Source organism: Triticum urartu, chromosome 6A, assembly GCF_056163025.1.
Source record: "Triticum urartu cultivar PI428250 chromosome 6A, HENAU_Tu73, whole genome shotgun sequence".
Lineage (NCBI taxonomy): Eukaryota > Viridiplantae > Streptophyta > Magnoliopsida > Poales > Poaceae > Triticum > Triticum urartu.
Genome location: NC_141878.1, coordinates 38,695,148 through 38,723,015, shown reverse-complemented (window position 1 = coordinate 38,723,015; position 27,868 = coordinate 38,695,148). Strand labels below are relative to the sequence as shown.

The following is a 27,868-nucleotide window of genomic DNA, read 5'->3' as shown; positions in this document are numbered from 1 at the left end:
TTTGAGTCATTTCTACAAGCACCTTGTGGGCGAGCACGTACAACAGCAGCGGCTGTGGCCGGGCATCCAACGCGAGCAGCAACGGCGGTTGTGGCGGCGATCTCCGCAAGTGCCTCGGCTAGCATGCCCGCGGCCGCCAGCTCGTGGCAGCATGCGGCTTTGCATGCAGCGGCTCGCCGGCCCATGGCCAACTCGCAGAGCAGCCGCGGCGGCCAGCAAGCTAGCTAGCATGGGTGCGGCCTGTACGCACGGACACTCCAGCCCATGCGCGCACGACGCGCTCTACTGCGCCCACGATCGGCACACCTCCGCTCAACGGCCACGCGACTCGCCCAGCGTGAGCGTGACTCGGGCGCGGCTACACACCGGTGTCCGACCTGAACCCAGACACACACACAAGACAAACACTGCGCATACACTACCCAGACAATGCCAGACGCGAGCACAGCGGCCTGCACGCACGAACGCGGGCACCGGCGACCCGCACGCACGCGGCTGCAACCGGGCGGCCTGCACGCACGGACGCGAGCACGGCGGCTGGCTCGAGCTGCGGGTGGCGCGGCCATGTCGTGCTCCGGCACTGGCGCGGCGCGGCAGCCACAGGAGACGAGCACGAGCAGCTTTGACTAGCTCGTGTCCGTGCCTGCTGGCGAGCTTCGGCGGCTTTCCTCCGGACGTGGGCACGATAGCGCCACTGCGGCAATGGTCTTCTTGCCAAGTCTCTGCAAGTGGGACCGTGTGGGCATCTAGCGGGCTGCCCTGGCGTGTCTGGATACCCTTATATTGAATTTGAGACGGGTTTGAGTCACGCCGGTCAGTTCGGGCGTTTAGAACGGAAATGAGGGGTCCCGTTGAATCAGGGTTTCCTTTTTTTTACGAATGGGATCAGCTATTTTTTTTGAACCGGCACTTATCGAACGGACGTTTTAGACGTTTGAGGACGAAATATGGGTCCAGCTGTAGATAATCTTCGTTGTCAAAATTGGATATTGATTATATCCTTCAGATTAAGGCCTTGAGCAGGTTAGACTCTGATGTCCTTGCTTGGCACCCAGACAAGCGTGGTTGCTTTTCGGTACGCAGTGCCTACTACCTTGGTCTGCAGGAACATATGGTTAAACGGGATACCGGCGCCTCGAGCGGGCCAGCTGGACGGACGACGGTCGGTTTGGAACCTGATATGGAAAAACGACGCGCCGGCCAAAGTTCATGTCTTTGCTTACCAGTGGAGGGTTTGGTATGCAAGAAATGAGGTCACACATTATAAACCCCCGATCCCGATTGAGGCCTCGCGCCGTTTCCTCTCGAGTTATATCACTTCCCTACTTGCAATACGACAGCATCCCGAAGCGAACGTTACGAAGGGTAAGCAGGTGATCGATTACCTGGGAAGCACGTCAAAGAACACACATGAAGCAATAGTAACACCGCAATGGAAGACCCCTGATATAAATTATGCTAAGTTGAATATAGATGGTGCTTTTCTTGAAAGAGGATGGTATAGCCGGGGTTGGGATGATCCCGCGGGATCATGAAGGAGCGGTCATCTTCGCTGCGACACGGGGTGCTCTTTAATTGTGGTGATCCTCTAGAAGCGGAGATGGCGGCCATGGACGAAGGGCTTCGACTTGCGCTCCACTGGTCCAATTTGTCGTTGGTTGTGGAGACGGGCTGTGCTGGGTTGTTGAAGATGGTGCAGTGTGAAGATGTTGAGCGCTCGAGGTATGCGAAGCAGGTCGATGAGATCAGAAGGATTCTGGCCCATGAAAAGAACATTAGTCTAGCTAAAATCAACAAACATGCGAATGTTGCGAGTCACACCCTTTCTTGTATGGGGCGCTCGCAACAACGCACCGCTTGTTGGCTTCGAAACTCCCCTATGAAAATAGCTAGCATTGCCATTTCTGAATGTAAACATAACGACCGATGAATGAGAAGTTCCTTTCCCACAAAAAAAAGGAGAGAGCAAAACCTGTCTACGTGTTTTGGACCATGCGGTGAATAAACTTTTTGGAGCAGTCAAATGAGAAATCCTGTCTTAAAATGGTGAGAACAAGTAAGCCCGAGGACAAAAACACAGAGCCCACGGCCGATAGCCTCCCCGCGGCAGAACGTAGTAGCTAGAGGTAGAGGACGCTCGCCCGCCCACCGCCCGCTGTTGCCCGTGCGCCTCCCATGAATGGCCGAAAGAAGCTACGCTACAGTCTACGGCCCCGCTGGCCGTCGTCTACGCCAGCGCAACCCGCACTCGCCCCGCAACCAAAGCGTACGTACGTACATGGTCCTTCGCTGCCACTCACTGTTGCTTCGATCGGGGCACCCCGAAGCGAGCGACCGACGCCCGCCCCTCCCCGCGCGCCGATGCGCCGTCGCCGTTGCATCCGGTGGAGGCGCGACACGAGAGCCGCTCACTCGCCCGCTGCCCCCCGCATCTCACCAACCGCCCCTCTCTTTTCTTGACTCTCGCGCGCCTCGCGCCGAGCTGTTCATTGCAACACGCGCGCATCCGTCACCGTCACCTTTACTTTTCCCGATCCCTCTTCTTCCATGACGGTGCGCGACATGACATGCATCACATCCTCCACCCCTCTCCCAAGGACAAGGAAGCGACGGTGGGCTCGCTAGACGGACCCGTCAACCGCCTGCTGCATATATACACGCACGCGCGCCCGGACGGGTACACAGCCACGCACACACTTCTCCCCCGGGCCAGAGCAAGGAGCTGTCTGGCAGCTAGCTGCTCGGGTCGCCGGCGTGTGAGAGACGGAGCAAGAAGGCGGGGAGATGAACGGCGGAGGGGGCGGGGGCGCCGGCAAGATCAGCCTGCGGCTGCAGTACTACGTGCTGCTGGCCGGGGTGGGCGCGGTGCTGCTCGTCGGCTGCCTCAAGTACATGCCGGCGGCGGCGGTCGTGGCGGCCGGCTACGGGTCCTGGGGGAGCGGCCTGGCCGTCGCCACCCGCGCCGGGGAGGCGGAGGCGGACGCGAAGAGGTCCCCGGTGGTGATCTTCAACTTCGGGGACTCCAACTCCGACACGGGCGGCATGGCGGCGGCCAGCGGCCTCAACATTGCGCTCCCGGAGGGCCGCACCTACTTCCGCCGCCCCACCGGGCGCCTCTCCGACGGCCGCCTCGTCATCGACTTCATCTGTGAGCCTCATCCCCATCCCTTCCCCGCTTCACTTCTTGCTCTCCGCTCACATCTTCATGCCTAGCATTTCCCAACTCATTGGCCGGAAAAAGAAAATCAAAATGAAATTCACGAATTCCAAACTGAAACTGCTCCGAATTTTGTCGAATTTCAGTCACGTCTGCTCTACTAGTGCTTCCCTCCCTGCTTCTTCTCTCTGCTGCGACATGGGACTTCAGCTGGGAACAGAGCATGGTTTAGGATAAGGCAGTGGTGGGTAGAATTTTTTTTTTCCTTTGTGAAGAAGGGGAGAGTAATATGCACATGGGAGGTTGGATCGAGATCCAACGACCGGGAGAGCTGACAGCAAATCTTACTAAAATTCCCACGAATACGTACAGGAATCAATGCAAGCAAAATAGTTGGCACCCGTGTGCGCACAGTTCTAAACACCAAAGCATCATGGCAAGAAAAGCAATTAACCAAATCAGCCCATGATTTTATCTACCTACTAGTGTCGGTGTGCAATGCACTGACCCAAACAAACAAATCTTGAAAGTTTATCCTCCGCACAACACAAATGGGAACTTCTTTTCTCAAGCTTTGAAGAAACAAAATCTTTTTCCGGAGCTTTAGGGTAGCACCATACGAAAAGCAAAGAGAGATAGCGAGATCTTAAACCATCTTCAAAAGCAATTAAGCTAAATCAAGGGAAAGGGATGGGCATTGTGAAAAAGGTGAAGAGGACACACGAATGCGTATGCCGACAAGGAAATGGGACATCGCTGTAATGGGATCATAAAGGCGATTTATGCGGGCACTCCACATGTACGCTTGCGCTGCGCAAAGGGGAGCCATTGCGTCGAAGTATCTGCACTCCACTACTCCACTGATGGGCAATATGGTTTTTTTTCATTTGCCGGGTAACTTTTCTGAGACATTTGTTGATGCCGTGCCATGACGCAGGTGAGAGCCTGGGCACGCCGCATCTGAGCCCGTACCTCAAGGCGCTCGGCTCCGACTTCAGCAACGGCGCCAACTTCGCCATCGGCGGCTCGACGGCGACGCCGGGGGGATCCCCCTTCTCGCTCGACGTGCAGCTCCATCAGTTCCTCTACTTCAGAACCAGGTCCTTCGAGCTGCTCAACAAAGGTTTGCCCATCCTTATCAACAACTTGTTTGCACAAATGTAAAAGGTTTGCCCATCCTTATCAACAACTTGTTTGCACAAATGTATGAACTGATAAAACTAGTGCAACAAAAGAAACCATGATTTGTCGTATGGTGAAAATTTTATGGAGGAAACAAAAATACTTTTATCTTATTTCGTGTATGTTAGCTTCGGCTTATACGTCGCTTTTGGAAGAAAGAATATTTTAGCTAGCTAGCTTGTTGTGTAAGGTTGTTGTGTTGAGGCTTGACTTAAGCAGAAGCCACGCCGATGGTCCCGAACTATCCAAAGATGCCTATTGCCCAACATATGCTGCGATCTTCGCTTCGGCTCATGCGTCGCTTTTGGAAGAAGAACATTTTAGCTAGCTTATTACGTAATCACACTTATAATGTGCTGAGCCTTGACTTAAGCACAAGCTACACTCATGGTCCCAAACTATCCCAACATGTTGTGTGCATCTGCATCTAGCACAAGCTACACCAATGGTCCCAAACTACCCCAGATGCCTAACATATGTTTTGTATGTTAGATTCGGCTTATTTGTCGCTTTTGGAAGAAGAACATGTTAGCCTACTTATTATGTAAGCTTATTCTTGAGCTGAGCCTTGACTTAAGCTGAAGCTACACTGATGGTCCCAACTCCCAAACTATGCCAGTGTACATCTGCATCATGATTTTTTTTTATTTTTTTTTTGCTGAGGAACATGTTTAAAATTAAATCCCATGTTCCTACTACCTAATCAACAGCTAGTAGTCTCTAGAGAAATAATGATTGATACTGACATGACAACCGCACTGCACGTGAATTTTGTCCTGTGAATAGTTGTGTCTTGTGTCATGACAAAATCCAAGTTCTAAAGAATAGTTCAGTCTACTGTCCTAGCAGAAAAAGTGTTAGGATAATAAATCTCTCCGACGAAAAGTAAAACCATTTTAGTACCTTGATGGCTGTTTGTTGTGAGATGTGATGCAGGTGAGAAGACGCCGATCGACCGGGAGGGGTTCCGGAACGCCATCTACGCCATAGACATCGGGCACAATGATCTTTCTGCCTATCTTCACCTCCCCTACGATCAAGTGCTCGCCAAGATCCCTGCCATAGTTGGTCACATCAAATTCGGCATGGAGGTAAATATGACCCCCTCTGTATTTGAGTAGATAAATGGATTATAAATTATGGTCTCCCGCGATGAAGAAGAAGAAGAAGAAGAAGATAAATTAGGGTACCTATAGATTTCCTCCATGGATATGTACAAATAATAGAACCAGCAAGCGTCCTCATACGTGCTGCAGACTCTGTACGCGCACGGGGCGAGGAAGTTCTGGATCCACGGGACGGGGGCGCTGGGCTGCCTGCCGCAGAAGCTGTCCATCCCCAGGGACGACGACAGCGACCTCGACGCCAACGGCTGCCTCAACAAGTACAACAACGTCGCCAAGGCCTTCAACGAGAAGCTCGCCGAGACCTGCAACCAGCTCCGGCAGCGGATGGCCGACGCAGCCATCGTCTTCACCGACCTGTACCCCATCAAGTACGACCTCGTGGCCAACCACACCAAGTACGGCGTCGAGAGGCCCCTCATGGCGTGCTGCGGCAACGGCGGCCCGCCCCACAACTACAACCACTTCAAGATGTGCATGTCGGGGGAGATGCAGCTGTGCGACATGGACGCAAAGTTCATCAGCTGGGACGGCATCCACCTCACCGAGTTCGCCAACGCCATCGTCGCGTCCAAGCTGCTCACCGGCGACTACTCCAAGCCCAGGGTCAGGATCGCCAGCCTCGTCAACTCCACCGCGCCTCACGATGGTTAGCTAGGCTTGGATCATTCGTCGTGTATCTAGATCTGCTGGTGCCATTGATTTGATTTGGTTGGCATACCACTGCCAGAGATGATGAGAATGTGTGCATGATGCAGCAGATGAGTGAGTGAGCTGAGAGCAATCATCTACACGTGTCTCTTTTCTCAAGGCTCAGATGAGCGGAGGAGCGAAAGTAGTGAGTTGACAAAGAGGGGAAATTCATGGCCGGCGACTTAAGCGAGGCACATTTGACTGACGTGTGTGTAATTCACTTTGAACATTGATCAAGGAATTGATGGAGTGCATAGTTTTCTTCCTGTATATATTTGGTCCGTTGCCAACCAACTTGCCCCTTGAGGTTTTCTTATTTTATTTTTATATATAAGAGAGGTTTTATTGGGAAATTGGTGCCTACTGTTTGGCATATCTACTGCACGAAAAATCAAATCCAGCATCTCTTTAGGACTTGTTCGGTTAAGCCCACGTTAGCAGGGAAACAAAAACACCATGAAAACCAATCCCTCACATGTGCTGTTGTAACCATTCAGACATTCAGACAGAACAAACAGCAAAGTTCAGTCACAACCAAGCCAAGCGGACGACAGTTGTAACCACTGCACCGGATGCTGACTTCGCTGATAACATGCATCCTTCCTGCCGCGGACGACCGTGTCAGCCTTCTTGCCACCGCTGATGAAGAGGAAGGGCGACACTGGCTTCATGCTGTATGTTTCGGCAGGAGCCTTTAAATTTCCCGACAGGAATCTGCTAAATGGCAGTAAATTTGGACTTGCAAAGTACTGTAGTAGAATGGAGGCAATCATTTCAGGACAACAGAGCTTCGGCCTGAAAGCCACTCCTATCTCAGAGAAGCATATAAACTGCTTAGCCTAAAAGCCACTGATATCACTACAGTAAAATGCACAAGCACAGAGGTAGAGGGACTCTGAACTGAATCGTGAACTTAAGTGCAACTATTTATGTGATAAAAGTTTCTGTACATGTCTATTTCCAGGTCCTAGAATGTCTTGGCTCCAACTATCTTCTTATTTCGACAAGCGTACAGCAAGAGATCCACAAACAGAGCAGGAGCATACAGTTCTGAGTTTTAAGTTCCAGGACAGGCGCACACTGCCGCCCGTAAGTCAGAGATGTGATTCAGCATTTGTTCAGAATCAACACTCGCATATATACCAGGACGTAGTGCTCTCAAGTTGAAGTTATTCGTCACAGGTATGTGCTAGTAAAACTATCCGACGATGTTTACAAAGTTATTTTTTATGAATGTACAAGTGGTTTGTCTTTCTAACGATTTGTTATAGTCAAATGACCAGAAATGCGCATGTGCTGCTACAGCGCACACGCTTCTGTGAAAAATGGTCAAGTGCATCTCTAAACTGATATTATGGTTCAGTTTTAGCTTCTACCTACACATCTAAATTAAATAAGCAGGTTAGCATGCCATTTATATACAAAACAATGCTACAGCAGCTCTAAATTTCCAAGAGCAAGAATCTAATATAATTTCAGAGATGTATGGTTCAGATTGTGCAGTCAGCAATCAAACACATTTTCTTGCAGCTATATGTACTAATCAAGCATTTTTCTCTTCTCCCGGTTTCTAATCAGGAACCCTTGTTTTTCGTTTACACTGAAATATTAAATCAGTGTGCGGCCATGTATGAATCTGAGAAGAGCCAATCAAGAATCTGAATACTCTTCCACACATGCATCAGACAAGACATATGCAGGCCATCAATTTTATTCAGAACCATTTACCTGGATTGCTCGGGAGGTCCAAAGGTACAAATCTGTTGGGTGATGCTTGGTCTCTAAATTCCCTTGATATTCTTCTCAAAGGTTGATAGTCTCCTAATCTCCTCAGCCCCTTGCTCCCTGGTGCTAGGTCTCCTAGGGCATTGCCATGTCCCACAGCATGAAGTTCTATGGAGAAAACTTCATCATGAGAGAGTGTCCCCTGGTTTTCCTCCCCTTTTCAGAAAGCTACAGCATGAGAGAGCTGCCTCGCCGGTGCTGCACGAGGAGACCTTAGCACCAGTGGATACACCCATAGTTCAAAAAAGCGCTGGGTGTGTGCTCTGCGTTAATTCATTCGAAGCCCTAAATGTTGACTTTGACACTTTGTAGCTCCATTCAGTCTTCTAAATTTTGAATTTACAAGTTGCTATACAAAATATATTTTTAGCGGTTGATGGTCATATCGGCGACCAAACATGAGCTCTAGGTGGCCATCTTAAGCCAACAATTCAACAATGGGTTTTCTCTTTCTCTCTCACTACACTGCCATTGGTGTGGAATTGGTGCGCACAACCAAACGTACCCCAAGTGGCCGTGCACGTTTTTCCTAGAAACCTCAATAAATAAAATAGTAGATATGTGAAATTCATTTCTAATAGACTTGCCTTGGCGTATCGACTGACCCATCCTTTCCCCGTGTCTCCCATGCTTAAAGGGTTGAAAATGAGCTCCTCTCTTGCATAGAAACAAATTCTCATCCCAAAGGTCACCAATCCCCTGATTCATAGTCTTCTCTAGATGAATATGAAGGCTAATGGAGAGAGATTAAAAGGGAAAGGAGCAAGGTAATGTATCTAGGAAGATCACTTGGAGTTAAGCTCTTAAACTGGAGCTAGCATGTGATGCAAAGAAAAGAAAAGACCAAAGTTAGCTAGAATGTAGAGGTTAGGAAGGTGCGAGAAAAAACTACTGAGGAATCATGAGGACTTGCTGGAGACGAGCACACACGAGTATGCATATATGCACAGTTCTCACAAATGCACGTGGTATGCAGCTCTATCTTGCCCGGTACCGTCGATTGTCCTTAACTAACACCAACCTACCCCATGCAACTGCCTCTCTAGTTGCATTGAAAGAGAATAGGAAGAAGCAAGAGTGTTATGACCTTAACTGATTTACAATAATGAGTTGTTAAATATGACTTGTCCCACATATCTTTTGTAGGAATACCTTGGACTAATGTGATTTTTCTTACCTTGTATTTCTCTCCATTTGAATGATGGATTGGATAGATTATTATAAGTCATATGAATGCAGGAGATTCTTTCATAAATAAAATTTTCCTATGATAGTGATACATGGATGCATATCGATTTGAGTTTAGCTTATTTTGAGCTAATGAATATGTTGTTGGTTTTCTAATTAGAGATACCTTTGGAGGTGGATGAACAATGAAAACACTTCTATAGATGTGATGATTCTACTCTTAATTTTTGTAGTTTATATGATTCTGCTAATCTATGAGATATTGTGTTTTTCTTTTCTTTTTAGAGCCATGTTGGTTGAAACAACATGGCCATTGATTTATAATGTCCTTTTTGTTGCTTTAGAAGCACAACTGTTTGTGAAATACAACTAGTCTAGTATAACATTCTACTAATATAAAATAAAAGATAGATTTAGTTGCTCATTTCCATGGATCATTCTTGGCAACTCAATGTGCCCCAGGAATTTACATTCAAGCAATGAACGGTCCAAAGAAACCAAACTGGAGGCAATCAAGCTAATGCCATGATATTGTTATGGATATTGCCTCCATATTTTTGAGCTTAAATCTATATGGTAGAGAATTATTCTGCTCATTATGTGCCCAAAAAAATATTTTTGATTGTATATAAATGTCTAGAACACTATGAAGGGCTCCATTTTAGTGTGTTTTAGCTTTTACTATCTATTTGAAACATTTTGTTTGATTTCCTGGCAGCATATTTTGCAGAAGTAGAGTTTCGAATAATGCAAGAGATGGTGCTAACAATCAAAATTCGTTTAGTTTGTTGTGAACATTTTTTTGAGCACAACCTCCAACTATTCCAGACTTCACTTCTATTTCTACAACAACATATTCAAATAGAAATGTTGCCCAGTGCAACTTATATTTTTTGCATCCGAGAGAAAAAAAATCCGTGGTGATTCATGAGTTCCACATAAGAACTTTTAAGAGATCAAGAAATATCATGGAAATTTGTAGAAGCTTGGAAGGTGCTTGTGACTCTTCCTTCCCTGATGCCTCCCATGCCTAAAGATTAAAAATTGGTGTCCCTTGGAGCAAAACAAGACCTCATCCCTGAGGCCCCCGATCCCTTGAGACTCACACTTGTCTTTCTGTTACACCTCTAGGAGAAATTCCCCCATCTTGGGTAGGAGGGTATCTGATGTCTCATGGGCAACTCCATGCTATTCTCCATTGCCCCCCCCCCCCCCCCCCCCTCCTCCCCTCGTTTTGTGTTCTTTTTTTCCCTCCCACTTATGCCATGATGCAAGAAAAGGATTAGTCGAGGGAGGTAGCGGACATGCAGAAGATGGATATGAAGGTGAGTGGGAGAAATCTACCGGGGTAAAGGGGTAATGTGTATCTCAGGCGAGGAGGCCTCAATTAGAACTAGCATGTGATAAAACTTGAAAAAGAAATGAGAATAAGAAGGCAAGGTAAAATGTAGACTTTAGGAAGGTGTGAGTGATATCTGCTGGGCTGGATGAGGGGGTCGATGGAGTGAAGTGTTGCAACGATGCATTTCACATGGGTATGCATCGATACTCTTTTTTTCACGTGGACATGGTACAATACAACTCCATCTAGACTGGTCCCACTTTGATTCCCAACCAGCGTCAATAAATCTGGGTGGATGCAACTGCCTCTTTTGTTCTCCTATGTTGTGTTGGACAACAATATTAGTCCTCCTGCATTGCTAGACCGGCGGTGCTTCATTACTTCGGTTAATGGCTCAAGAACCATTGTTCTGTTCCGTATCGCTTTAGACTCTACAAACTTATAATATAATCTTTTTTCTGTGAACCTGGACAGGGCAGGAAATTCATTCTAATAGAACAAGAGAGTGGTCATGCTATTAACTCTTTGGACCATTTTAGAAATACTAGTTAAGAATCACTTGAGGGACTTAATGTTATAGACATTACAATTCGATTTTATGATTGGCAATAGTTGAAGCAGGACTGGTTGTGTTTCATATTGGGCTATACAATAAGTTATGCAACTGGAGGGAGCACGTGCTGCCACTCTCCATGTTTGCCAGAACCCTTGCAATCTACCCCCTCTGTGTCAAAATATAAGACATTTTTTACACTATCATAGTGTCAAAAACCGTCTTATATTTTGATACGGAGGGAGTATTTCATAATTTATATCTACTTGTGAGCCACTGATCCCTTGCTTCCGACGCTGCTTCAAGTTGTACTCTTTGTTGAGATGGCTAGCGAAGATTTATTTGACCAATTTATATGCTACTCAAAAGAGAATATATGCTACAGTAGTACATGTACTTCTCTGAACTGAAGTGTAACCATTTATATGACAAAAGTTTCTGTACATATCTATTCCCAGGTCGTACAATATTTTGACATCATCTATCTTCTTATTTTGACAAGTGTGCAGCAAGACATTCACAAAATGAGCAGCAGCATACAGTTCCAAGTATTAAGTTCCAGGACAGGCGCACACTGTCTTTCCTAATTCAGAGATGTGCTTCAGCATTTGTTCAAAACTAACACTTGCATATATACTAGCAGATAGTGCCCTCAAGTTGCAGTTATTCCTCACAGGTAGTATGTGCTAGTGTAACTAACTGACATTTACAAAGTTTTTTTTTCTGAATGTACAAGTGGTTTTGTATTTTTAACAGTTTGTTATAGTCAAATGACCAGAACTGCACATGTGCTGCTACAACAAACACACTTTTGCCCAAAATGATCAAGTGCATATCTAAACTGATATTATGGTTCAGTTTTAGCTTATACCTACACATCCAAATTAAAGCAGGTGGCTAGCATGCCATTTATATACAAAGCAACACTACAGCAGCTCTAAATTTCCAAGAGCAAGAGTCTAGTATTAATTTCAGAGATATATAGTTCAGATTATGTAGTCAGCAATCAAAACATATTTTCTTGCAGCTATATGTATTGGTAATCAATAATCTCCCTCTTCTCTGAACTTCAAGGATAGAGGTCCTACAATATCTTGACTCGAACAGAGCAGAATCATACAATTCTAAGTTTTGTTCAAAACTGCGAATAAAACAGACTTTCTTGCAGCTATATGTATTTGCTAATCAATCATTTCCCTCTTCTCTAAGTTTCTAAACTGGAACCCCTGTTTGTAGTTACACTGAAATCTGAAATCGGTGTGTGGCCATGTATGTTTATACACCCAGCCAAAAATCCGAAGTTCCCTTGACATCTCTCTTCCGGACAGAACATATTTTTTTTCGAAAAGGGGTTTTACCCCAGCCTCTGCATTAGAAAGATGTATATGGCTCATATTAATAAAAAAATCCAGCAACAAGTCTTTAAGTCTCGAAGTGTGAAATAAATAAATGCTCATAAGAGCTAAACAAAAAACCACAACCGGCTGGCAAATAAAATAGGAGCACTACATGCCTATCCTATTACATGACCACCATCCAAACCGGTTGAAAATATCCCGAGCTACCATCTCCCATCGGATAGACGCAATACCCAAACACTCACTGCCTCCGTCGGAGTGAGTAGCGACCACATACGGATCAACGCCGTGGCCCTGAAAATAACCTGCAAAAAGTGAATGTTCGTTGATCTATTAAAAACCAAATCATTTCTGCAGTTCCAGACTGCCCATTTAAAACTGAGCACAATCGTCGATTCGTCGTCTATGATGGGTTTATAGGGGCGAACTGAGCCTGTGCCTTTCTTTAGATGAAATTGGGCCTGTGCCTGAGTCCTGCGAATTTACTACAGTATGAGTTTCTCAATAAAATAAAATACTACAGTAGGAGGATGAGAATAAGTAAAGAGGTTTGCATGTATTGTATCAGGACCTTTTGTACTAGCAAAGATAATGAATAAAGCTGCCACTTTAGATTATACCAGATTTTGAGTTATTTGCTATCCTCACATGTTTATATTCTGAGGTTCATTCACCAAAAAGAAAAAAAAAACTGAGGCTTATAAGCATGCGGTGGTTGTCTCATCTAAAACTGATCTAAGCCTCAGTCAGGGCGCGCCGCTAGAAATAATTATTGGAAATTTTTGTGAAGAACATGCATGAAGAGGTCAGCTAAACTAAGTTCTTGAAGACAGATTCCTCACTTGTGTTAGACGGCTTGAAATCCAACTGCTACATGAACCCTCTCTCTCTCTCTCTCTCTCTCTCTCTCTCTCTCTCTCTCTCTCACGTACAACACTTTGTGAACTTGGGAAGTTCCTCTCCCACAATCATGTTGCCTAGGCTATAAAAGTGTACTATGTGACAACTACCACCGCTTTACAACTGACAGCTAAGTACCTCTCTATTTTTTACGCAAGAACATTTAAACTACAAGTGTACCCACCACGTTGTCATCCTTTAGGCTCCATTTTCCTCATGCCTCTAGCCAAAACTTTCTAAGTAAGCTTCAGATTAGGCAATGGAATACTGGGGCTTGTTAAGCAGTGTTAAAAAATATGTCTGCGCAACTTTTAAAATATGTTGATAACACTAAAAAAGGTCATGACAACTAAAAAATGTTCCCGCGTTTACAGAATGTAAATGGATTTTTTAAATGTGTATACAGTGTAAAACCAATGTCTGCGTAATGAGAAAAAAATGTTTCACACGATTAAAAAGGTGTGCGTGACATTTAAAAAAACTGTTCACATATTTGCAAAATATGTATGGTGGCATTTTTAGAAAATATTTCTAAAATATATAAAAAATGTTTGCATAGTATAGAAATGTATTGTAACATTAAAAAATATGTACATGATATTTTAAGGAAATATTATTACACTTCATAAAAACTGTGACATTTTTAGAATATTGAATGTAAGAAAATATTCGTGTGGTCTAACATAAATGTTTTGTGCCATTTAAAAAATGTTCAAAATATGTATTTTAAAAACGTCCAATGTGTATAATAAAATATTCCGCATGTATATGAATAGTGCACAATGTGGTCTAACTTAGACAAGTGTTGAAAAAATAAATTAAAAAACACACGAAGGAGACCGGTGAATAAACGCCAAATAAAAACGAAGATTCCCGAAGAAACAGATGAAGAAAAGCAGGAAAACAACAGTAACCCCAAAAAACTGAAGAAACCCGATGAAGAAATGTGAGTAACCAGCCAAAACCGAAGAAACCCGAAAAAACGAACCAAAAGAAACAAACGGAGAATCGAAGGTGTACATCCGTTACTTGGACTGGGCTGCTTGCAGTAGGCGAGCCAGAGCTACATCTCGCGCAGTAGGCGAGATATTAAAAATAATCTATCGGCTGCCTGCTGCTTCTGCTGAGACAGCTCGAAGCGAGATAAAAATCAATCCCCAAATCCTCTCACGGCAGCGCGGCCTCCCGCTCCCACACGCGGCGGCCGGCGGGACGGACGTCGGGTTGGGGGCGGCGCCGAGCACGCACTTGCAGTGCGCTGCGGCCTTCCGCGCTCGCCAGGTCGAGCTGACAAGGTCGGCTCGGCGGAGCCAGCTGGAGGGGCTGAGGGAGGCCGATTCCCCGCGGCTGCACTCAAGGTGTTCGTCGGATTGCCGCGCCGGCTCAAGCGGCCGACCGCGCGGTGCTTCCTCCGTGCCACGTTCCTGTAGCACGGGCGGTCGCAGCGCCCAGCGAGGGGCGGAAGGAAGAGGCGAGGAGAGAGTGCTTCGCCGGCCATGTCATCTCTGGCGAGCTGGCCGCCGCTCTCCGTGCTGCCAGACGGCGTTTCCATGTCACCGGCATTGGCGAAGAACATCGGCGCCAAATTCCTTCGATGCAGCAGCTTTAGTTGTCGGCCTACTGCTCTGGTCTCTTGCGCTGGGTCATCCAGCGGAGGTATGGCCAAGGAATCGGCCTACGGTAAGCAGCAGGCGTACAAAGCGGACGCCTCTGCGGATAATGAAGAGGGTGGTTCGGAGTGGAGCAAGGACGAGATCGAGGCCATCTCGGCGCTGTTTGCCCGGCCGATGCGCCGGAAGCCAGTGAAGCCGCCGAACCCGGCGACACAGCGGCCTCTCCCGCTGCCGCTGCCCCACAAGACGAGGCCACCCGTCACTCCAGCACCGACGCAGCACGTCCGGCTGGCTTCACGCTCCATGTTCAGCGACAAGGTGCGCAAGAACCCCGAGGTCCTCATTGGGATTGCCAAGGAGATCGCTGCGCTCCCGCCGGAGTCTGATGTGTGCAAAGTGCTGGACCGCTGGGTCCCCTTCCTCCGGAAAGGCTCCCTGTCCATGACCATCCGGGAGCTCGGGCACATGGGGCTTCCTGAGAGAGCGCTTCAGACACTGTGTTGGGCACAGGGGCAGAAGGCAGTGCCTCTGTTCCCTGATGACCGGATCCTCGCTTCGACCATCGAGGTTTTGGCGCGCTTCGACGAGCTGAAGTTGGAGTCTGCGCTTGAGGAGTGCGTCCCCTCGGCGAGCCGCGCTGTCCTCGAAGCCATGGCGAGGGGGTTCATCAGGGCTGGCAAAGTAGGCCTGGCACGCAAGCTCCTTGAACTTGCCAGGATGAACAAGAGGACACTGCACCCAAGCATCTACGCGAAGCTGATTCTGGAGGTTGCCCGGACACCTGAAGGCTATGGGCTCGCTGCTGCACTGCTCGATGAGCTCGGTGATAGGCCAGACTTTGACCTGCGGCAGCAGGACTGCACAGCTGTCATGAAGGTCTGCATAAAGCTCAGGCGGTATGCAGCCGTGGAGAGCCTGTTCAGCTGGTTCAGAGGGTCTGGCGGGAACCCAACTGTTGTGATGTACACTACAGTGATCCACAGCCGCTCCCGTGATGGGAGGCACCGAGAGGCGTTGGCCCTGGTTTGGGAAATGGAACAGGCAAACTGTCTTCTTGACCTGCCGGCGTACCGGGTCATCGTGAAGCTGTGTGTGGCATTGCGTGATCCAGAAAGGGCTTTTCGGTACCTCTCGAGGTTGAAGGAGGCTGGATTCGTTCCGACCAGTGACATATACTGTAATTTGATTGAAGGCTATGCCGCAGCAGGGAGGATGGCCAGGTGCCGGCAGCTGATCAGGGAGGCTGAGTCAATCGGCGTGTTGCTAGACAAGAGGCTGATTTCAAGCTTGTCTGAGATGGGTGATAGACGTCCTTGAACCACTGGAAAGTAAAAGTCTGTGCTTGTGTAATTGTCTAGAGGAGGTAAGACAAGTGGGTTTCTTTATGTGTTCTATTCTTAGCGGTTCCATGCTAGACGGGTGTATTTGTGATGCATCCTACTGAAATCTGTTCGCATGAATCGCTTTAACCTGTAAGATTGTGGATAGTTTAAATTGCTAGCAGTTCCAAATATTTCTTCTTTCTCTGAACAGTTTGTTAACAAATCCATGGACATTGTGTTTGTAGATATCAGGACTAATCTGAACAGATAACTTGGCGTGTTCTGAGTTTAGCGAGGTCCATATCAAGCGGCTTCTTGGAAATTGACAAGGAGTCAATGTTTGATCATATTTTATCCTTCTTAAGATGACCTGAATTGTTCTCTGCATACAAGGGCACACTTCTGTAATAGGCTTAATCCACATTACTGGCTAACCATATTTTACAAAAAATTTAACAGTGCAGGATCTATGTGAAGCTTGTTAGTATTCATCGTGAAATTTTTATGCCTGGGTCCATGCAGAGCAAAGGATACGCTCCTACCTGTATATATTTTCTGTTGCAATGACTCTCAGTTTTGTTCTAGATTTGATGGTAATGGCGCTAGCTAGCTGTTAAGATATTGTTACATCGTTGTTACAACTAACAAGTTTGATTGTGATCCAGTTGATGATAACCACGATGCTTCATCAGCTACTCAATCGTCGACGCCTCCACCTCAGTACTATTTTTGAACCGTCTAAGTTTTCTCCTCAGAATTTTCAGATAATGTCAGCTTTTTTCTGAGGAAAGGCCTATGATATTGGTAAATGGGGTTTACAAAACAGATGTAATTAATATTTTGTTGCTCTTTTTAGATCTGATGGTAATCTTTTTGCCATCTGAACAGAAAGTTTATAAAAGAATATTTGACTGGGAAACTGTAAGGTAGTCTGTCATTTAGCAGTGGTAGTGCACTTACAGGACCATAAGGGGCTTAATCATGAGCAAGGAACTGAAAGTTGACTTTTTTGGAAGAGCAGTATGATTTCCCCAAGAGAAGCTCCCATTATCGTCTTCTGTTGTGTTGGTCTGAATATTCTGAAGAATACGTCTGAAGATAAGGAAATCATCTAAGGAGCGGCAGCTGGAACGGATCCCGGGGGTCATCAACTTATAGCGCCTTCTTGACAGATACAGAGTTGTTGATAGCAGCAGAGTGAAGTCTTGGGAGCAGCTGCTTCGACCCATTCTAGTTGTCTAGTCCAGCCATGGATAGGCAGAGTTGCCCTTCCTCTGATGGAAGACGTGGCAAAGTTAATGAATTTGTTAAGTCAGGTTCAGGACTTTGTATGATAGCTAAAATCAAAGTAAACCCTTTATATATAATTCAGTGCAAATTTCTGTGGAAAATACATGTTAGCTACACTAGCATATGTCTGTAAAAGATTATTGTACCGAAAAGATTATTGCATCTCTGAAAATTTTCAGAGATTTGTTCAGGAATTGTTTGTTGTCTGAACAAGACACATATCTGAAGATTCAATATTGACTTACACCTCCTTGGAGTTTACATCTGGTGTGGTGTTCCTCTGTTCTGAACACCATGTTTGCATGTTTATTTGATTTAGGTAGGTGTATAGGCAAGTTCTAATTTGACCAGGTTTGGACATACACATAGCCAAAAGTTTGAGTGATAGTTATGTTCCAGTTGCATTTATATTTAGATTTGACAGAAGGAACAAAGTTCCAGGTATAACAACCTGTTAGTGTGTTCCTTGACATTATACACCTGAGCACCCCTACTGTTAGCACCAAAATTAGCATTATTCTTGGCATGTATATGAATGCTTTGTTTGCATGCTTGTTTCATTGAAGGAGGGCAGAATAAGAGTAAACTGAACCATGAAATTTTAGAATCAGAAAGTAGGCATAGCGAAAATTCGATTCTGAGCCCGTGCTCAGATGATCTCGATATCTCTCCCATTCACTCGCATGTGCATCCGTGCCTTTCCGTGTATTCAACGTGGTATTCATGGTGTATCGATCCAGAAAAATGTGATAAAGCTGACGCATTTAATGTGATGGCAGTCTGCGGACTAGCCATTTTCCTGTGCCAGGCTGACCCGTCACGGGTGCACAGACGTCTTAACGGCCACCCCGCACGCCCTGTCATATATATTTCGGGTGCATCTGAGCTCAAGCACCCAATATACATAGTCATTATGAAAGCTTAGCTTGCTTCAGTAGAGCACGCTCAAGCTTCAGAGAAAGAGTGTTTGTATTTTTTTTTCACCAAGTAAGCTATTACAGAGGATAACATATGCATTACTTGTTCTGACCAGGGTTCAAAAATAACTTTCTAAAAGAAAAAGGATAAACATTTGTCAACAGGCAGATCCGATTGGTTTCATATTATTATATTGCCTACAATAGCAACATGGGACCTCAATATCATTCATGGAGGGATATTTCAGCCCGCAAGCATTTTGATAGGTCTCTTTCCACTTTTATAGTTTCAAAAACGCTCTTATATTATGGGACAGAGCAAGTAGTTGACTTGTTTTTCTTTCTTCTAAGGTTATTGATTGTTTATAAGCTGCGACAGAGCTGCCCGGCTCGTGTAACTATTTTGGTGTGCCTTGTCCAACTGGACCAACTCACATGTGATATTATATATTAACCTACCGTAAAACACACTCCCTTTGTAAGCTTTTATAAGACGCTTTAGATTCAACAGTAGAGATAATAACAGATTATAAATGTCTTAGTGCGTGGTATTAACGATCCAACAGTAGGAATATTTTATTTTGATTTAAAAGGTTTTCGAGAAAAATCTTCTCTCCGTATTTTACTGCTAGTAATCATAGTGTGTATCCACCCTGAACCATCGTTGGTCTTTCTTCTGCATTTGCCTCACCTAGCCATGCTAATGCTAGTAACCGGGTGGCAAATGTGGTGAGCACCCTTAAAAGAACAAACTAGCAAGTGCACTTTGGGAGCTAGCCTGCACCGGTGGGATCACCACTGGAGTTTCCTTTTCCGACTGCATAATTTTCTACAAAGCCGAGTATGGGCACGACCAAAATCTGTGATAATTTGTCACTTCCCGTCCACACGCAACACAGAAAAAACCGGGTTTGATCCTTCTTTTATGTAGTTCATCATCCACTGCAAGCCTATTTGTAATCAATCTACATGCTTGGATGGCGTTGTTCGGTGCGTTAGAATCCCACGAAGCCAGCCAGCCCTTGTGATTTATGGCCGCTGAGGAGGGTTCCGGTCGTCAGACCCTCACTCGATTGATAAGCATCCACATGTACTTAACTATAAGTGCAACCGAGGGGGGGGGGGCAAATGCCCCCTGTCCACCTCTCATAACCGTCTTTTTTTAAATGAAAAGGTAGATCTTGTACTACCTTATATATTTTAAAACATGCCGAAGCCCGAAGACCAACAGGTCAATTACATGAACCTTGTGCAATACACCGCGGTGCAAAAGGCAACAAGCAGCCTGCCAGATGAGAGAAGAGATAGAAGAGCAGATAGCCAGATACATGATGACAACAACCAGGAAAGGCCACTCCTAATTCCCTAGCATATGCACCCACTGTAGCATAGCATTTTTTATCCTCCTGACGTCGTGCTATATATATCCATAGTTTGGCCCCATAATAGTTTCGAATATGGCAAATTTTCACATGCTCCCTCTTACCCCTCTTTATACATGTGAGTGAAGAAGGTAAGAGTCAATCAGACCACAAATTAATAAGATCAGCGGCTCAGATCTTATCTCATGTGAAAAGAGGGGGTAAGAGGGAGCATGTTAAAACTGCTCTTCGAATATATGTTTTGCAAATCACATTTTTTATAATTTATTTAGGCAAAAATATGGGTTTTAAGAAGAAGAAGATTGTTGTATCTGAACCGTTATGGATTCAGTAACAAGTTGGGAGAATTCGGTAGACGCGAAGTCGGCACGTCGATGACCCTGACTGTTGTTGGACCCGTGGCGACCACTGAGAAGGTAGGGAACATGCGGGAGGGGAGGTGGGGTTTATTTGGAAAGATTCGGTGGGGAGGCCACAATGTACGTGGGAGGGGAGGTCGAACGAAACGAACAAAACAAGATTTCGGTGAAAATGGAGACATGCGGGTGGGACAGAAGAAAAATTATCTCCGAAAAGTTGTGATCATAGATAATAAATGACATAGTGCTCGGGATTAGCGAATTATTATTGAGAAATATCTAATTTTGTTTTGGAAGGAGGAAAAATAATCAGTGCATACCGGTCTACAAACTCCTTTTTTAGGAGTAGAGATTTAATAATAGAGATAATAACAAATAATAAATGTCATAGTGCCTGGTATTAGCGATTTGTTATTAAGAAATAGTATTTCGTTTTGATTTGAAAGGTTATTGAGAAAAATCTTCTCTCTGTCTTTTAAGAAGGTGATCTCATATGTATATGTATATAGTGTGATTTTCTTAATAATTCATTACCTAGTATTTAGGTTATTGAATTGAACCGGCGCCATCTGCCAAAGCAAGCATAAAAAACGAAAGAGGGATCGAGCAAATCGATTTGGTTTTCAGTGTGAGGGAGAGAAAAAATAGTGTGATGAGACGAAAATAAACCGTGGATCTCAGTCTACCGAATCCCGTTTTAGGAGCAGAGAGATGGTTATCGGTGGCTTGCAAACATACTTTTATTTTCCGTTTCCTTTATTTTTCGTCACTAGAAGTAGAAGATTTCCTAGCAGGACGACAACTGTGCAAATCTGTTCTTTGGTAAATAGTCAGGAATATCTGATAACTGAGAACAATACACAAGGCGGCCAGGCCCGAGATCGCCTCCCTTTGCGTGCATCTTGAAGAAGAGAACCACTTCTATCCCCATGGTTTGTACCATTGTTTGACCACAGTTTGACCATAGTTTGACCAGATTTGACCAAAATTCAAAAAAACTAAAATAATTATTTAATAACATTAATATTTTTAAATAATTATTTAGTAACACTAACACTTCTTGAATAAGTAGTTTGACCATAGTTTGACCAGATTTAATGAAAATTTAAAAAAACTGAAATTTGAGCATAACTTTTTTTCCTTTTGGAATTTGAGGATTCTACAAATTTGCAAGCAAACAGGCCGTAGATGATTTTTCATATAAAAACTTTTTAATCCGAGCTCGTATGCAAAAGTTATGCCCATTTTACAAATTCCAGAGAGATTTTGTAAATAAAGTTGAAATTCATATTTGTAAATTTTCCCAACAACTAGACCACATATCACATGGGAAACTTATTTTATTTTATTTTTTGACATTTCCATCATTTTCTTTTGTTTTTTCTAAAACTGAAAAGGCGGTCCAGGGGGTGGGGGGGGGAGAGTTTGAAAATGGGACCTTTAGTACCGGTTCGTGCCATGAACCGGTACTAATGCCTCAAAGCCCATTAGTCCTGGTTGATGGCACCAACCGGGACTAAAGGTCTAACCTTTAGTGCCGGTTGGTGCCACCAACCGGGACTAATGGGCACCGCACCCTTTAGTCCCGGTTCATGGCACGAGCCGGGACTAAAGGGCCTAGGTGAACCGGGACTAATGCCTTAGCCGCACGAACCAGAATAAATGCACCCATTGGTCCCGGTTCTGGACTGAACCGGGACTAATGGGCTTACCCAGCCTGGACCAAAGCCCCCTTTTCTACTAGTGTGGTCGGACTGAGCGGAGGCATGGGATGGACGACGCCCGCAGCGGCCAGCATGCCAGATTGCTCCAAAGGCTTCCTTTTTTAATTGCTCAACAATGAGGTTGTGGGAGATAAGGATGAATGAGAGAAGACCTTATCTGTAAATATGGAGAGAGGTGTGGATATCCTTTTACAAAATTACCATAGTTTGCTTTCTATCCTTCCACTCAAGGCACATTGCCGGAAGGTGTGAAATAAATAAAGAAAAATACAAGAACCAGTCTAAGAGGGTGTTTGTTTTCAGGGACTTATTGGTCTAGGGACTTAAATAAGTCTCTATAAGTCCCATCTAAACCAAACAGAAAGGACTTATAGGGACTTAAAGTGGGCATTTAGGACTTATGAAATAAGACTCTCAAGGAGGGACTTATAGGGACTTATAGTTGTAATATGGTCTTATAGAAACTTATAAGTCCCAGGAACCAAACAGATAGGGACTTTTTAGGGACTTGGGACTTATAAGTTGGGACTAAAAAAAGTAATAGGACTTACAAATAGGGCCTAAGACTTGAACTTCTGGTAGGCTAGAGATACCACTGTTCTCTTAACCATTCAATCACATGTTGGTTTTCAAGATGAAGAATACTTCTAGTAAGTAGATAATGATGTGCGGTGGCTTGCAAAAATATATTAATTTTTCTTTCCCTTTAACTTTCGCCATTAGAAGTTGAAGACTTCCATACATCTTTGATCTTGGCTAGTGTAAGAGTTGAAGAACCATCCATACCTAGCGCATGTGTGGCTCTGTCTCTGAGCTCACCAACACGCTTCCTCATCGTCGTTGCTTCGTCCCCATCCATCACACGTCGGATCACGCTCACGATCTCTTCCTTGCAGACAAAGCCGTCGCCGTTGCCAGGTCCGGCGGCGTTCAAGCGGGCCGCCACCCCTGAGTGGGCCTCCAACATGGCAGCGTTCATCTTCTGCTCGGCGTAGAGCGGCCATGCCACCATCGGCACTCCATTAAGGATGCTCTCCAGGCTCGAGTTCCACCCGCAGTGCGTGACGAAGCACCCGACGGCGGCGTGCGCGAGGATCGCCGTCTGCGGGGCCCACGACAGGAGGACGAGCCCCACCCCCGCCGTCCTCTCGACGAATCCCCCCGGCAGGAAGCCGAGCGGGTCGTCGTCGTCGTCTCCTCCTCGGCCAGTTCCGAAGAAGGCGCCGTCCGCAGTGTCCTCGTGTGGCCGCTTTGCCGCCCAGATGAACGGACGCCCGGTCGCCTCCAGCGCGAGCGCTAGCTCGGTTGTCTGCCGGCGCGTGAGCGTGCCACCGCTCCCGAACGACAGGAACACCACGGATCCACGGGGCTGCTGGTCCAGCCATGTGATGAGGCGTGCGTGCTCCGGCTCCCGGTTCACGCCGGTCGCGACTGGCCTTGTCCAGACCAACGGCCCGACCGCGTGCACCGGCATGTCCTTCACGCAGTCCGTGCCGCCTTGGCCCACCGCTGGCTCCACCTCACGGAACGTGTTCACGAGAATCCCGTCGACTCTCGCGGCGTCCTTGGCCAAGGACAGGAACCCGGCGTACGTGTCGCTGCTCCGGTCGGCGAGCATGGACCCGGGAAGCTCGGGCGCGTGGATCGGCACGCAGCCCGGCAGCCGGATGGGCCCCGTCGCGTCCCGGTACTCCCCGACGAGCCCCGCGTCGAGCTCCGGGAGGTGCAGGAACAGGGACAGGAGCATCCACGGCGAGGTGAAGAACATGTAGCACGGCACGCCCAGCTCCGCCGCGACGTCGCGCGCCGGCACGCTGGCCATGTCCACCACGAGCGCGGCGAGCGGTGCGGTCGAGGCCAGCGACCGGGCGATGTCCCGGACTTGCGGGACAGCGGAGAGGGCGGCGTGCACGACGCGTCCGCGCACGGTGGTGGAGGGCGGCAGGGCGTCCGCCGGTGGCGCGGGCAGCGCGACGAGGTCGACGCCGTCGGGCATGGACGCGGCCAGGGCGGCGTACTGCTCCGAGGGGGCGTCCGTGGCCGCGGCGAAGAGGAGCGTGGCGGCGAGGGCTTGGTCGGCGACGAGCCGGCGCGCCAGCTCGGCGAAAGGGATGAGGTGCCCCATGCACGGGCTGCACAGGAGCAGCACGTGCGGCCGCGCGCTCGCCGGCGACGGGTCCTGGTAACCTGGCTCGCCGCCCATGGCGCCGTACGTGCGCGACGTCGTGCCGAACAGAGTGGCGTGTTTTGGTTTCCGAGTTCGGGCTTGGAGTTGGAGTTAACGCTGCCTCGTCATTTTTGTACTCCTTCCGTCTCTCAGTTGGTGTCCTGCGGCCGGACAAATTAGAGCCGGTGGGTCCCTTGTGTGGCGTCATGGTTGACATCACTTTAAGCCAACGGTAGGTAGTAGGGCTACAAGTCAAATTTAGCATCTCGATCCAGAAGTTAACGGTTACTGTAGTTTGCTAGTCAGGTTTATCCAGACAGCATCTTGAGAACGACTATAATAGAATCTCGCCCATGAGACAGGAGGTTGCTTTTCAGAACACAATAAGGCTGGTTATAGTTTAAGTTACTACCTTCATAATGCAAAATAACATAATAATAGTGTCATAGATGACTTCATTTATTAGCTTGTAGACTCATCTTGTTTTGGGAATCGCTATGTTATGTTACAGTAACATATTATGTTACTATCTTATATTAAAAATACTTGCCACATAAGCAAAAAAAAAATTGGAGTGCGCTATGTTACTAGCTAAGTTACTCCCACTATGACTAGTCTAAGGTTCCTATTACTCCCTCCGTTCTGAATTACTTGTCATAGGTATGGATGTATCTAGATGTATTTTAGTTTTAAATACATTCATTTCTGCGACGAGTAATTTGGAACGGAGGGAGTACTAAAAAGACCCCACCCTGCTTCGAATTGAATTGGAATTTGTCATGTTCCTGCGTGACGTGGATGGAATCCAGATGACCCTGAAGGTTGCCACGACGCCATATGGATACTTCTTCTTTTCACTGTCACTTTGCCAAAGAAAATTCGGATCTGAAGTAATCCATTTTTGTAAAACGCCCTTTGTCGGGGGATGACCCGATAGTTCCAAGACAGCGAGCCGGACAGGATTCTCGCCCGCCTGGGCGAGCTGCTTCGGCTCGCGCCCGTAGTCGGCTGCCTGAAGTCAACTACGGCGTTTCATCGGACGTGCGTGCGGACGCGACAGCTATCCCCTGGCCACTATTGCAGAATAGGCGCATACTATTCACTCATCAGCGCGTCGTCATCAACACTGCCACATTGTCATCAATAGTGCCACTTGTCCTCTGGACAGGGACGGGCCCACTTCAATTCATGGGTATTCAATTGAATACCCATTATTTTTGCAAAGAAACTAGGTATATATAGTATATATATGAGTATGTATAAAGAAGAAATGAAACTGACATAATAAAACGCGGCTGCTGAGCATTCAGTCCAAAACCAGACGCTAGCCCATCTAGTCCTTTTCCCACACTACCACAAGAGGGCCCATAGGCCCATATCGCTTCACACTGCAGTCTCCGAATGCTAAAAGTGGACTCGCTGTCCTCGTGTCAATTCTTAGTTGTTGAACTAAATACATCTAGCACTGCAGCGTAGGTCCTCTACTTGTCTTCTCCTACTGTCCAGAAGGTTGCGGACTACGCGAGCCACATCAAGGTAAGTTAATTTGACTAGTTGTCTTTCTATTTAATGATAGTGAAATTAGATTCTTGTTTGCAGTCTGTTATGAATTGTTTGGACATGAAATTTGTAATTTGCCATGTGAATTTGTAATGTGAGAATATTTATAGATTGTGAATTTGCTCCGGTGAGCATTTTTTGCGAGGTAAAAAAAGTTTTATTCCTCGGAAATAGTGTTACAGTCCGGCAGTCCGCTAAAACAAGATGCATGATATTGTATGGAACACGGCGCAACCAACAGGTGGTGCTACCTCGAGAGCGATCAATATTAGCTAGACTATGAGCAACCCTATTTTGATGACGATCAATCTTCTGCGGAATAAAACCATGCGATTTCAAAAGCTTCTTGATTTCTATCATGAGATGTCCATATGCAGATCTGTGGAGAGAGTCATCCGTCAACGCCGCCACCACGACAGAGCTATCAGATTGAATCTGTTGGAATTTTGCTAGTAGGCCTTTGACCCAAAGCCCAACTAAAATTCTGAAATTCTCTTGGCCCATTCATGCACACATGTGAGTGAAGTGAGTGAGGCTAAAGTTTAGTCCCACCCCGGAAGTTGAGAGAGAGTTGCACCTCTTTATAAGGTGAGCTCTTCTACCACTTGTATGAGCATGAGAAGAGAAGACCTACACGCACGCTCCTCCTCCTCACTCGCCTCGCCACGCCACGCCACGCCTCGTCACGACGCGCCGCGGGTTGCGGGATTTACTGAACCGTTTCCGATTCTTTTGGATCGTGACGACTCGGACGTGGGGTTTATTCCGACGACCTACCCGGCCCGCCTTTCGGCGTGCACCGGGAGAAGGGACAGCAGGCCTCCGGAACCCCGCCTCTCGTGATCCTGTATGGGAGAGGGGCGATCAGGTTTTTGGGGAGCGCACTCGCGCGACTGCTGGCAGCGACGACTTCGCGAACGACGACTTCTTCCCCGACCTCGGCAACCTCATCCTCGACGACATGGGTGACAACGTCAACGCCGGCGGTGTTGCTCCCGCTGCACCGTATGTGATTCTATCCTTCCTGTTCGAGATCATGGTAGAATTCATGTTTCTAGTATGTGCCCTAGATGTGATCTGTTCATCTGCTATGCTAGTTCACATGATTAGTTTAATCTCTGTTGCTGTAGTCATGATTTATCTTCTGTTTATTCGGATTAAATCTCGTAGTAATTTGCTCATATTTCCAACAACCCAAAAACCCGATTATAGGCAATTTACTCCGAGTAGTTTTGCTGCGCATCTGAAGCCGCCTGCCTTTAAGGGGGCGCAATATAAGAGGTGGCGCACGAGAGCAGTCTACTGGTTTCAGACCATGGGCTGCTATGACGCCACCAAGGGGAAGCCTGAGGGCGATCTTAATCCAGCACAGTTGGAAGCTTTTGAGAAGATCGATACCCTCTTTAAAGGCGCTCTTCTGAGTGTTCTTGATGACTCAATTGTGGATTCGTATATGTCATTTGACAACGACAAGGACATGTGGGCTGCGCTCGAGGCCAAGTTTGGTGCCTCGGACGCCGGCAGCGAGTTGTACGTCATGAAGCAATTCTATGACTACAAGATGACTGATGAGCGCGCTGTTGTACAACAGGCTCATGAGATATAGTCGCTCGCAAAAGAACTTGAGTACTTCAAGTGTGTGTTGCCGGACAAATTTGTTGCCGGGGGCATCATTGCCAAGTTTCCACCTTCGTGGAACAATTTTGCTACTTCCCTGAAACACAAGAGACAGGAGTTTTCCGTTGCGGATCTCATTGGTACTCTTGATGTTGAAGAGAAGGCGAGAGCAAAGGACACACGTGCTCGAGTTGCTGAGGGAGGTTCTAGTGCCCACATGGTACAGAAGAAGAACTTCCAGCCCAACAAGTTCAAAAACAACAAGAACAAATCTTAGGGCAAAGGCAAGTTTGATACAAAGAACAAGCCATCACATTCTACTAACTTCAAGAAGAATTCTCATAAGAAGGGGAAGGGACTTTGCCATGTCTGCGGTGATCCTAATCACTGGGCTTCAAAGTGTCCTAACCGCTTTGAGGAGCGCGAACATGAGAAGAGTGGCAAGTCCGCTAATGTCGTCATCGGTGATACTGATATGAAGGAATTAGGTACGGTATTTTTCCTACCATCCTTTCAGTATTTCAATCCCCTGATTGGTTAATTGACACCGGTGCCAATGTACATGTTTGTGCTGATGCCTCCATGTTTTCTTCTTACCAGGCCACTGGGACTTCTCCCGTGCTGATGGGGAACGG

General features: G+C 46.6%; 2 protein-coding genes and 1 pseudogene across 7 annotated transcripts; 2 read left to right on the top strand and 1 right to left on the bottom strand.

Moving 5' to 3' along the window:
- Positions 1-2,491: 2,491 nt before the first annotated feature.
- On the top strand, positions 2,492-6,426 carry LOC147963625 (GDSL esterase/lipase At1g09390-like). Its single transcript, XM_087531113.1, has 4 exons — positions 2,492-3,148; positions 4,095-4,280; positions 5,276-5,430; positions 5,596-6,426. The coding sequence occupies exons 1-4, from the start codon at positions 2,785-2,787 to the stop codon at positions 6,115-6,117; spliced, it is 1,227 nt and encodes a 408-aa protein (XP_087387239.1). The 5' UTR covers positions 2,492-2,784; the 3' UTR covers positions 6,118-6,426.
- Positions 6,427-12,423: 5,997 nt separating this feature from the next.
- Positions 12,424-24,196, bottom strand: LOC125516163 (hydroquinone glucosyltransferase). 3 transcript variants are annotated; one of them, XM_087531112.1, is made up of 2 exons: positions 22,676-24,195; positions 12,424-12,856 (listed from the first exon to the last, which is right to left on the bottom strand). In XM_087531112.1, exons 1-2 carry the CDS (start codon positions 24,090-24,092, stop codon positions 12,828-12,830), a joined length of 1,446 nt encoding a protein of 481 aa, XP_087387238.1. In that variant the 5' UTR covers positions 24,093-24,195; the 3' UTR covers positions 12,424-12,827. The 3 variants fall into 3 exon arrangements, with proteins under 3 accessions (XP_087387238.1, XP_087387237.1, XP_087387236.1); XM_087531111.1 differs by lacking the exon at positions 12,424-12,856 and adding an exon at positions 17,405-17,491 and having other exon boundaries at positions 22,676-24,196; XM_087531110.1 differs by lacking the exon at positions 12,424-12,856 and having other exon boundaries at positions 22,545-24,195.
- LOC125529018 (pentatricopeptide repeat-containing protein At2g01860 pseudogene) lies at positions 14,396-17,608 on the top strand (annotated as a pseudogene). 3 transcript variants are annotated; one of them, XR_007292531.2, is made up of 3 exons: positions 14,396-16,258; positions 16,883-16,937; positions 17,239-17,608. The product of XR_007292531.2 is annotated as a pentatricopeptide repeat-containing protein At2g01860 pseudogene, transcript variant X3 (transcript). The 3 variants fall into 3 exon arrangements; XR_007292530.2 differs by having other exon boundaries at positions 17,180-17,608; XR_015609352.1 differs by having other exon boundaries at positions 16,883-17,608.
- Positions 24,197-27,868: the final 3,672 nt, after the last annotated feature.